Source organism: Aegilops tauschii, chromosome 4, assembly GCF_002575655.3.
Source record: "Aegilops tauschii subsp. strangulata cultivar AL8/78 chromosome 4, Aet v6.0, whole genome shotgun sequence".
Lineage (NCBI taxonomy): Eukaryota > Viridiplantae > Streptophyta > Magnoliopsida > Poales > Poaceae > Aegilops > Aegilops tauschii.
Genome location: NC_053038.3, coordinates 131,752,346 through 131,763,727, shown reverse-complemented (window position 1 = coordinate 131,763,727; position 11,382 = coordinate 131,752,346). Strand labels below are relative to the sequence as shown.

At 61.9% G+C, this 11,382-nt stretch overlaps 1 protein-coding gene across 1 annotated transcript; it reads right to left on the bottom strand.

Moving 5' to 3' along the window:
* Positions 1-7,840: 7,840 nt before the first annotated feature.
* Positions 7,841-8,657, bottom strand: LOC141021696 (uncharacterized). The gene is made up of 3 exons (XM_073497551.1): positions 8,503-8,657; positions 8,149-8,331; positions 7,841-7,988 (listed from the first exon to the last, which is right to left on the bottom strand). The coding sequence occupies exons 1-3, from the start codon at positions 8,655-8,657 to the stop codon at positions 7,841-7,843; spliced, it is 486 nt and encodes a 161-aa protein (XP_073353652.1).
* Between the last annotated feature and the right edge of the window lie 2,725 nt (positions 8,658-11,382).

The window sequence follows — 11,382 nt, the reverse complement described above, 5'->3', positions numbered from 1 at the left end:
AGCGCCTGGGGGCTACCGCTACCTCTATGTCGCCATCGACAAGTTCACCGAGTAGGTGGAGGTAGAAGCCGTCCGCACCATCCCGGCCAGCTCCGTGGTCAGGTTCATCAAAGGTCTCGTGAGACGGTTTGGGGTCCGTAGCCGTATCTTCACCGACAACGGCTCACAGTTCACTAGCAATCTCTTCAGAATGTATTGTTCTAACCTTGGAATGCAGATCTGCTACGCTTCCGTGGCACACCCCAGGAGCAATGGCCAAGCCGAACGCGCCAACGCGGAAGTCTTGAGGGACCTCAAGACCAGGACCTTCAAGAAGAAGTTCGAGGCCTGTGGCAGGGGCTGGCACGACGAGCTATAGTCCGTGTTGTGGTCCATCCGCACCACCGCCACCAAGCCGACAGGCGAGACACCGTTCTTTCTCATCTATGGAGCAGAAGCGGTTCTCCCACACAAGGTCAGGCATCGCTCCGCGCGGGTCCTGGAATTCAATGAAACGCGGCAGGACGCCATGCGGGGGATGGATCTCGTGCTGGGGGAGGAACGCCGCCGTGAAGCCTCGCTCCGAGCTGCGAGGTACCAGCAGGCGCTGCGGAGGTACCACTGCCGCATTTTCCGCTCCAGGACGCTCGAGGTGGGTGATCTCGTCCTGAGGCGGGTGCTCTCCAGGGAAGGGCTGCACAAGCTCTCGCCCATGTGGGAGGGCCCGTTTCGGGTCGCCCATGTCTCCAGGCCTGGCGCCACGTGCCTGGAGACGCCTGGAACATCCAGCATTTCCGGAAGTTCTACCCATGAAGAAAAGCCCAGCGCCTGTGAAGAAGGCCCAGTGCCTGTGAAGGTCTCCACTAGTGACACTCTCACGTAATAATGAGTGGGGCTGCACACGCCCCGGAGTCTCAGGAGTGCCGCCCTCGGGTCTCGGGGGCTCCCTCCCACGTCCAAGTGGCAGCACTTAGCTCCGCGCTGGTGAGAAGACAAGAAGACTAGACTAGGTGCCGGACGCGGCTTTTCATTTGCTTTCCGCAGTTGGCTTGCCTCTCTTTAATGAAATTTTCTTTCTAGTGTTCCTTGCTGGATTGGTTCCATCGCCTTTTGCCTCCTTTTTTCCACCCTCGGTTCCTCATTTTGGCCCTTACTCTCCCTCGCATGCCTCGCGAGGGGGCTGGACGGGTGCCCTCATGAGCGTTTTTCCCTGTTCTTCGCGAGGCACCCTCACTCGAGCTCGCAACTAGCACACCTCTTTCAATCCGTGCCCCTCGGGTACCGCGATTCGAAACGCTGGGCCATGGCCAGCCGCGCCTACGAGAAGGACTCGACAGGGCTCGGAGAATAAGAATTTTCTAACGAATTTTTGCAGTCCCTAGACGCCTCTCAAGCCGCGGAAGCCTCGTGAGGCACGCAGCTACTGCTTCGAGCGAACCAAGCTAACTCATTTATACACGCCTACGTAAAACGTTGATGCTGCGACATAACGCAGGGACAATAAACATAACCTAGCGATTTAGAGATCACGGTTGGTTTCACGCCCCTGCAGGGCCCCATACTTGTCTTTTTAAAGTGCAGAAAGAAAGAAAAGGACAAACAAAAGCAGCGCAAGCACCCACAACAGCTCGCGAGGATGGGCCCACAGCGCCCCGCCGGACTCAGCCTGACTCCTCCTCACGCTTCACTGAGGCGCGGCAACGAGACGGCCCGCTGCCGCTCTCGAGGCGGGCGTGACGGCGTGGAGGCTGGTCGTAGCCACCGCTGCCGGAGCCGTCGCCGGAGGAAGAGCTGCCGTAGCTGGAGGAGCTACAGCGGGCATCAAGGGAGAGCTCGCCCTCGTCCTCGTCACGGCCGTCGCCAAGGCCGAGCACCTCATCGCCATCGTTATCCTCGGGGCAGCACCTGACGCGGCGACCATCTTCCCCAAACACCCTCACGAAGAGGGTCGCGTCGCCATCGTACTTGAGATGGAGGGTGCACCGCCTGCCCAGACCATGAGCGCGGGCGAACTTCTACCAACCATGGGCCAGGGCCACGTTCCCCGCGGCGGAGATCTCCACCACGACCCACAAAGCCTTGCTGCAGCAGCCGTTCGCCTGCAGCCAGAGCCCACCTGGACCCATGGCTGGCGGCTCCTCATTAAAAAAGTGCGGAAGCTGAAGCCAGGTGCCAGCCGGGTCCTCCGACCACACGACGAACTCCGGCAGCACCTCCGCCGAGCGGAAGCGTGGCTGGGAAGGCCGCGCGACCACAGCACGCCTCCCTCCATCGACGGGGCTGCCGTTGCATGTGCCACTCCCGCCACGCGTGGGGGCGCTGCCGCGGTCGCGGACGGCCACTGCGGGGGTCATGGTGTGCTTGCGAGGACGGCCGCGCCCACGCTTGGGCAGCAGGGAGCCGGGCCCCTCTTGGCGAACCTTCCCCTTCTCCACGGCCGAGAACCTCTTCGCAGGCGCCATGGAAGTCGTTGCTGGCAATGGAGCGAGGAAGAAGAAATGAGCAGAGCAAGAAGAGATGAGCGACGGGGGCTCTGCTCCCCTCCTCATTTATAGCAGGAGAAGGCCAACTGGCGATCCCCACGATCTCCGGTAATGATAACACTTTCTGCATGCAGCAGGGACTCGTCAAGTCGGCCAGTTGCCGAGGCAACATGGGGAAGCATAGACGCCCACGTCCAATCGATCGCCACGCATTGACCAAGGCTGCAGGCTATTTGGGCCCGCGGTGCTCCGCACTTGTCCTTTGGCTTCGCCCCGAAGCCAAGTCCGAGCGCACCTTCGGCCCGGGGGCTACTGTCGGCGTTCTGGGAATGGGGGTCCCCAGACTTGCCTGCCTGCGGCCCACGGCGTGGCTCCACTCGCGGCCCAGTACGGCCCGTCTTCACCAGCGAATACTCAAGACCCTCGCGAGGGGCCAAGCCTCGCGAGGCGGACAACACAAGACCTCCTCGGGAGAGGCCTCACCTGGCTGGCTCATGAGGGGCAGAGAGATCAAGGCAAGGCGAACCTCGTGAGGCTCCCATGACGCAAGCCATGACGACCGCGACCAGGGAGGCGCCAGCGCGCTTAGTGTCCTCGTTTCCCCTTTGGTGCTAAAGAGGCAAGCGCAGGCACGGAGTCCCGAGGCATCAGGCAAAGGTTTCCATATCGGTGCAACGAGACCAAGACCAGCAGGACGGCAGGACGGAGGTCACCGTGGAGCCCAAGATGGCGTCACCACCAGAGCCTTTGGCAGGCGAAGACCACTTTTGTCAGGATAATCTGTACTAGCTGTCCCCCTTCAAACTTGGCCGTTGTGGGATCCCTTCCCGCTCAATATTTGGGAAGAGGACCCGGGCCTCTATAAATAGGACTAGCCACCTCCATAGCGAGAGAGGGATTTCCAGCAGCTCACCAAGCACAAGAACACCTCACCTCAGGAGGCTGTTCTTCCCTTGTAACTGTTCATCCTTAGCCCGAGAGGCAATCAACCACACCACATTGGAGTAGGGTATTACACCACAACGATGGCTCGAACCAGTATAAATCTCGTGTCCCTCTGTTCTTTGAGTTCGTCGAGCTAGGCCGTGAGATCCTTGAGCGAGCTAACCATCGAGGGAGAGATAGATCTTCGTGCGCACCCCAGTGTTCGAACCTCAAGGGTTTTGCCGGAACCTGAAATCCGATAGTGGCGAGGGCAAGGGTGGAGGCGACGGGAGCCCGGCGGGCGCTCGATGAAGCCAACCGGCTGCGGGAGCAACTGGCAGGAGACAAGGGCCGTCTTGAGGCTGAGGTGGAGCGCCTCAAGGAGGAAGCCGCCAAGGTTGTGCAGGCGCAGCAGGCCCTTGTCGAGGCGGACCAGCAACGCGACAAGCTGGTCGACAACAAGGATCAGCTCCAGGTGGAGGTGGAGCATCTGAAGGCGCTGGTGGCCGCGGCGGAGGAGACCTGCCAGGGGGAAACCTGGCGCCGCGAGGAGGCCGCGAAGGCGGCCGAGGACAAGGACGCCGAGCTGAAGGCGGCCCTTGGCAAGGTCGCCGAGCTGGAGAAGACGCTCTAGGAGCGCGACCGCACCATCGCCCGGGAGCAGCGCGGTACGTTGCTCGAAGCGCAACACCTGCATGAGTCCTTCTCCAGTAAGTGCTTTCCTTGGGTTTTTTGCCATGTTGGGACCCCGGCTTCTTGTCCTTGGTGACTTTCTTCTGACTTGCTTTTCTTCTTGACAGGGGCCTTCCCGGAGACACGCCAGCTGGCGGAGGAGGCGGTCCGCTTTCAGCGTGACCTGCAGGGGATCATCAGCTCTGGGACTGACCCGCGGTTGGCCTAGACCTTCCCGGAGATCGTGACCGCCGCCGAGGCCCGTCTGCGAGTTTTGAGTGAGCAGATGGGGCGGCTCTCTGAGGCCGGCGCGGCGATGACAGTGGCCCTCTGGCTGGGTTCCGTTGCGCCGAACAGCTTCACGTGGCTGGCGCTGTGGTTGGAGACGGTGCCAGATCGGCTCCATGCCTGGCGCATTTCCGCCGCTCGTGCTGGCGCCGAGATGGCACTCAGGTTCACGATGTCTTGGCATCCGGACCTATCACTGGATGCGTTGATGGGCCAGCGAGCCGGCTCGGAGAGCCCGCTGCAGGCGGAGGCCGGCCGGATCACTGCTCGGGCCGGCTACATCGCCGAGTTCGCCTTCCACGACGAGTTCCGACCGGAGCGGGCGGAAGATTGCGGAGTCGTGCCTGCTGACGACTGCGGCCTGCTTCTGGACGACCCAGAGGGCAGCTCTGAGGAGACGGACATCTATCGCAACGCGGACGCCGAGGAGCGGGGACACCGGCAACTCGGCGGGCCCGGAGGCCACCGAGGGAGATGCCTGAGGCTGCCTGTTTTCAACTTAGTGAAAATTTCTGTTAGGTAGTAGGTCCACCCACCCACTTGGGGTTTTCTGGTGTAATGAATTATGTCCTTGGGCCTGTTTGAATTTGAACTGGTGATGTATAAATTTCGTGAATGTTTGCACTCTTGCTTTTTGTCTTTTGAGCCGTTTTCTTGTGGTTTTCCCCTCTCGGGCTTCCCCCCGCGAGTCTGATGGCCGAGGCTCCGGTCCATGACAAGGAGTTCGGCCTTTGAGAGGAGCGTGCAGTACTTAAGCTGTCGAAACGTTGAGCACGAGCGAAACACCCACTGGGCCGGCTGGCGGCAATCCGGCGAAGCCGGTTGGGGAGCAGCCAGTCGTGCGATGGTGTTACAAGTGGCGGGGCTGGGTCGATCAACCCGCCGGTACGTATGATATTCGTGGATGCTTGCGCTTTTGCTTTTCGTCTGTTGAGCCATTTTCTTGCGACTTCCCCCCCCCCTTGGGCTCCCCCCCCCCGCGAGTCTGACGGCCGAGGCTCCGGTCCGTGACAACGGGTTTGTCCTTTGAGGGGAGCATGCAGTACTTAGGCGTTCGAAATGTTGAGCGCAAGCGAAGCACCCACTGGGTTGGCTGGCGGCAATCCGGCGAAGCCGGTTAGCGATCAGCCGGTCGTGCGGCAACTTAAAGTGGCGTGGCCGGGTTGGGTAACCCGGTGGTCCTTGACTTAGTGTTCGTGGCGCGATGGTGCTCTTGCCTTGCGCGCTTGTCGGTCGACTGCCGAAGCCGGTTTTGTGGCTTAGGGCGAAGCGGGAGGCCGCGGCGATCCCAACGCATCAGGAACCGCTAAGTAAGGCGGTGGGTAGTGACCAAGCCGGCCAGCCTCGAGCCCCCGGGTCGAGCGAGTCGGACCGGCGGCCGGGTTCGATAAAGAAGTAAATAATGCACAAATGCAGGAGACACAATAGCTTGGTCGGAAAGGGCAGCCCCCGAGCGTCGCTCGGGGACCCCATAGTTTTCAGATGATTACAAAAGGCAGTGATACATACGTGCACATGGTTAACTGTAAAACAGGCGGAGGAGTTCTGGGTTCCACGGCCGGATTGTCTCTTCGCCGGCGGTGTCCCTCTTGCGCTTGTTTGACTTGCGGGTGTCGATGAGGTAGTAGGCGTTGCGATCGCACAAGGCCTTGCTGACGATGAAGGGGCCCTCCCATGTGGAGGATAGCTTGTGTTGGTCGGTCTGCTCTTGGACGAGTCGGAGGACGAGGTCTCCTTCCCGAAAAGCGAGGGGCTTGATCTTCTTGCTGTGGTAGTGCCTCAGGCCTTGCTGGTAGATGGCTGAGCGGCTGAGCGCTAGGAGACGTGCTTCTTCGAGCAGGTCGACACCATCTTCGCGGGCTTCTTTGGCTTCGACTTCGGTGTACATTGTGATGCGCGGTGAGTCGAGCTCGACGTCGGTCGGGATGACGGCTTCTGCTCCGTAGACGAGGAAGAACGGGGTGAACCCGGTCGACCGGTTTGGTGTTGTATGGAGACTCCAAAGGACGGCCGGCAGCTCGTCGAGCCAGCTGCCGGGTGAACGGATGGGCGGCTCGACGAGCCGCGGCTTGATGCCGGATGGGATGAGGCCGTTGGCCCGCTCGACCTGGCCGTTGGACTGCGGGTCTGCAACGGAAGCCAGGTCAAGGCGGATGTTGGAGATGGAGCAGTACTGTGCGAGCGCGCCCTTGGCGAAGTAGGTGCCGTTGTCCGTGATGATGCTGTTTGGCATGCCATAGAGCACCGCGATGTCCTTGATGAATCGGACGGTCGTTGGCTCGTTCAGTTTCTTGATTGGCTTCGCTTCGATCCATTTGGTGAACTTGTCCACCGCCACCAGCAGATGCGTCATGCCACCTCGAGCGGTCTTGAAGGGCCCCACCATGTCGAGTCCCCAGACCGCGAAGGGCCAGGCGATTGATATGGTACAGAGTGCCGATGCCGTCTGGTGGCTGCGCTTGCTGAAGCGCTGGCATCCCTTGCACTTGAGGACGAGCGACTCGGCATCTTCGAGGGCCGTGGGCCAGTAGAAACCATGGCGGAAAGCCTTGGCCACCAGGGACCGCGAGGCGGCGTGGTGCCCGCACTCGCCCTGATGTATGTCGAGGAGGATCTCAATGCCATTGTCTTGCTCGACGCAGTGCTGGAACACGCCGGTCGAGCTGCGCTTGACGAGCTCGTTGTTGATGATGCTGCACTTGCCAGGCTTCGGTCTCGTTCATGGGGAGGACATCGTTCTCCAGGAACTCTGAGATGGGCAGGGCCCATGATGGCGCTGTCACCACGGCAAACACGGCCACCATGGCGGGATCTAGGGCGGCAACCCCCGAGCCGGGTTCGGCAGCCCCCGGGTCAGGAACGGCAGCCCCCGGGTCGGCGGTTGTAGCCCCCGGGCCGGGTTGAGCAGTCCCCGGGTCGGGTTCGGTAGTCCCCGGGCCGGATTCAGCAGTCCCAGGGCCGGGTTGAGGCGCGGCCAGGTCGTCTGGGACGTAGATTGACTCGGAGTCCGGAGAGGGCTTGACGGACGGTTTGTGCAGGTGCTCGAGGGAGACGCCGGACAGGATGGACTGCCGGGACGAGGCGATCTTGGCGAGCATGTCGGCCGCCTCATTTTTCGCGTACGGGACATGGAGGAACTCGCAGCCTGCGAAGAATTTAGACAGCTTCTGAACGAGGAAGCGGTAGCTCGCCATGTTGGGGTCGCGGGCGTCCCACTCGCCGGAGCACTGCTGCACCACTAGGTCCGAGTCTCCATAGCATAGGATGCGTCGGATGCCGAGTTCCTTGGCAAGCAGGAGGCCGTGCACGAGGGCTTCATACTCGGCGACATTGTTGGAGGCGGCGAAATGGATCTGGAGCGCGTATTTGAGCCGGTCACCCTTCGGGGATGACAGCACAATGCCAGCCCCTAGGCCGAGACGCATCTTCGAGCCGTCGAAGTGCATGCGCCAGTGCGTCGAGTCCGGCGGCGGCGGCAGGTACTGGGTCTCGGTCTAGTCGACGAGGAAGTCGGCCAGAGCTTGGGACTTGATCGTAGTGCTGGGCTCATAGAGGATGGTGTGGCCGGCTAGCACGAGCGCGCACTTGGCGACCCGGCCAGAGGCATCCCGGCACCCGATGATTTCGCCGAGAGGGGTCGTGCTGACCACGGTAACAACGTGCTCTTGGAAGTACTGCTTCAATTTCTTGGCGGTGAAGTACACGCCGTAACACATCTCCTGGTAGTGCGGGTAGTTCTGCTTGCAGGCGGAGAGCACCTCGCTCAGGTAGTAGACGGGATGCTGGACGGCTTGGATCTTGCCCTTCTCTGGTTGCGGCTATGTAGAGCAGCAGCGGCTCCTTCTCAGCTGGTGCGGCTAGGACGGGTGCGGTGGAGAGCATGCGCTTGAGGTCCCTGAAAGCCTCGTCGGCCTGGTCGTTCCATTCGAACGGCGTCGTCTTCTTCATCAGCTGATATAAGGGCAAGGCCCTCTCGCCCAGCCAACTGAGAAACCGGCTGACTGAGGCCAAGTAGTCGGTGAACTTCTAGACATTGCGCAGCTGAGCCGGCTTGCGCATGCGGTCGATGGCCTTGATCTTCTCCGGGTTTGCCTCAATGCCGCGCTCCAAGACGAGGAAGCCGAGTAGTCTTCCGGCCGGTATGCTGTAAACGCACTTTTCCGGGTTGAGCTTGACCTTGTACTCGCGCAGGTTGGCAAAGGTCTCCTTCAGGTCATCGAGTAGCGTGAGGTGCTGCTTGGTCTTCACCACGATGTTGTCCACATAGACGTGGATATTGCGGCCGAGTTGCGGCAGCAAGCATTTCTGCATGCAGAGCTAGAAGGTGGCGCCGGTGTTCTTCAACCCGAACGACCTGGTGATGTAGCAATACGCCCTGAAGGGCGTGATGAAGGACGTCTTCAGGGCGTCGGCCGGGTCTAGCTTGATCTGGTGATAGCTGGAGTAAGCATCCAGGAAGGACAGGAGCTCACACCCGGCAGTGGAGTCGATGACTTGGTTGATCCGCGGGAGGGCGAACGGATCCTTGGGGCAGGCCTTGTTCAAGCTGGTGTAGTCGATACACATGCGCCAGGTCTTGTTCTTCTTCAGGACGAGGACCAGGTTGGCCAGCCACTCTGGGTGAAACACTTCCATGATGAAGCCGGCCGCCAAGAGCTTGGCGACATCTTCACCAATGGTTCTTCTCTTCTCTTCAGAAAAACGTCGCAGGGGTTGACGGACAAGCTTGGCGTCCTTGCGGACGTGGAGTTTGTGCTCGGCGTACTTCCTCGGGATACCCGGCATGTCCTTTGGGGTCCATGCAAAAATATCCCGATTCTCACGGAGGAAGTCGACGAGCTCGCCTTTCTATTTGCTGTCGAGGCAGGTGCCCACGACAACATACTTGCTGCAGCTGGGGTCTTCCGGGTTCAACTTCACTTTCTTGGTCTCCTTGGAGGGCTTGAACGAGGCCTTATCGGCCGGCTCCTCGGCCGGGATCGGCGCGGCCGACGCCTCTTGGGCCAAGGCGGCGTTCCGGTCGAGTTGGCGCCGCCCCTCGGCTATGACCAGCGACTCGGCCAGCAAGGCACCGTCTCGGGCGCACTCTATGGACTTGCGGTAGTCGCCGGTGATGGTGATGAGGCCCTTCGGACCCGGCAGCTTCATCTTCAGGTAGGCGTAGTGGGAACCGCCATGAATATGGCAAGCGCGGGCCGGCCCAGCAGCGCATGGTACGCGCTGGTCAGGTCCACCACCTCGAACCAGAGCGCCTCGCATCGGAAGTGGTTGTTGTCGCCGAACAGGACGTCGAGCCGGACCCGGCCGATTGGAGAGCAGGAGGGGCCAGGGACTATGCCGTGGAAGATCGTCCAGGCCGGCTCCTGGTCTTTGGCCTCGAGGCCGAGCTTGGTCATGGTGTCGCGGTAGAGGATGTTGATGCTGCTGCCGCCGTCGATGAGCACCCGGGAGAACTTGCACGTGCGCCGAGGTGCAACGACGGTGGGGTTGAGGACGAGGGCGTAACCACCTGGGTTCGGCATGACGGCCGGGTCATCCTCCCGAGTCCAGGTGACCGGGCGCTCCGACCAGTGCATGTATTCCGGCTTGGCCAGGATGACGGTGTTCACCTCCTACCAAAGGAGGCGCTCGCTGCGTTTGTCGTCGTCGAGGCTGGTGAAGACGACGTAGGTCGCGTTCTGGGCCGGGTAGACGTCGTCGCGCATTGCGCCACCAGCCGGTGGCGGCGGTGGAGGCGGAGGCGGCTGCCTCACTCCCGGAGCCGGGGCCGGAGGAGGCGGGATGTCACCCCTCAGGAGGCGCTTGGTGATGGCGCACTGCCGAAGCGTGTGCGTGGATGGCCTTGCGCCGCTCTGGTGCTTGTAGGGGGCGTCGAGCATCTCCTCGAAGCTCATGGCGGGTTGCCACGTCGTCTTGCCGGTCTGCCGACGCTTGGCGGCCGGGTTGGTCGTGTGCGCCTACTCGGTGGCCGCGACGAGCCAGTTGTCATAGCGCTGGGCCGGCTGATCGGCCTTGCGCTTGTTGTTCTGCTGGTTGTGCTGCTGCCGGCTCCCTTCGCCAGCCGGCTTCGGAGGGGAATCGGCTTTGCTTTGTCGGCTTCATCCAGTGCCACCTGGATCTTCATGGCGGGGTCGGCGTTGGCGTACTTGTCCGCCGTCACCATGAGCTCGGCCATGGGGGCCGGCTCGGAGAGTAAGAGCTTGTGCTTGAGTAGGGTGTCATCCTGGCACCCGTTGACGAAGTATTGGATCCCTTGGACTTCGTGGATGCCCTCGCAGCTGTTCCGGAGCTCGGTCCAGCGTGCGAGGTACTCGCGGCCGGTTTTCGCCAGCCCCTGCACGCACATGACGAGCTGACTGGGGCGGCCGGGTCATTTGCAAGTGCCGGTGAAGTTGCGCCTGAAGGCCTGCTCGAAGTCGACCCATGCGTTGATGCTGCCCGCCGGCAGACTATTCAACCAGGTGCGGGCCAACCCCTGGAGCATGAGAGGCGCGTAGCGCATGGCGAGGCGGTGGTTACCGTCGGCGATGCCGATGGCGGTGGTGTAGTCGGTGAGCCAGTCCTCCGGCTTCACGGTGCCGTTGTACTTGGGGGTGTCGCGGGGGAACATGAACCCTTTAGTAAAGGGCTCACCCTGGATGCGTGGTCCGAAGCACGCCGGCCCGACGGGGCCGGTCTCCTCCAGCTCCTGGGAGAGGGCGAGTCGGTTGAGGCGGTGGCGGGCGTCGGTGTCCTGGACGGCGCGCGGGCCCGGCCGGTTAGTGACCGCGCCGCGGGGGGCCGGGTCGACCACAGTCAGACTTCGGCCGGGTGCGAGCAGAGGGTCGAGTCGGCCGTCGGGCCTCCGAGACAGCTCGTCGCCCAAGCCGCCGGTAGTCGTCGGTGCGGGGTTGTGCAGGGTCCGGGTGCGGTCGGAGTGCGCCTCGCCAGGTGGTGAAGATGACGTGTTCTGGTGGTCGTCGGGTCCGGTGATGCGGGTTGAGCGGATCCCACCGGCTTGGGGAGTTGGTTGAGGCGGTCCTGCTGTGCGTTGGCC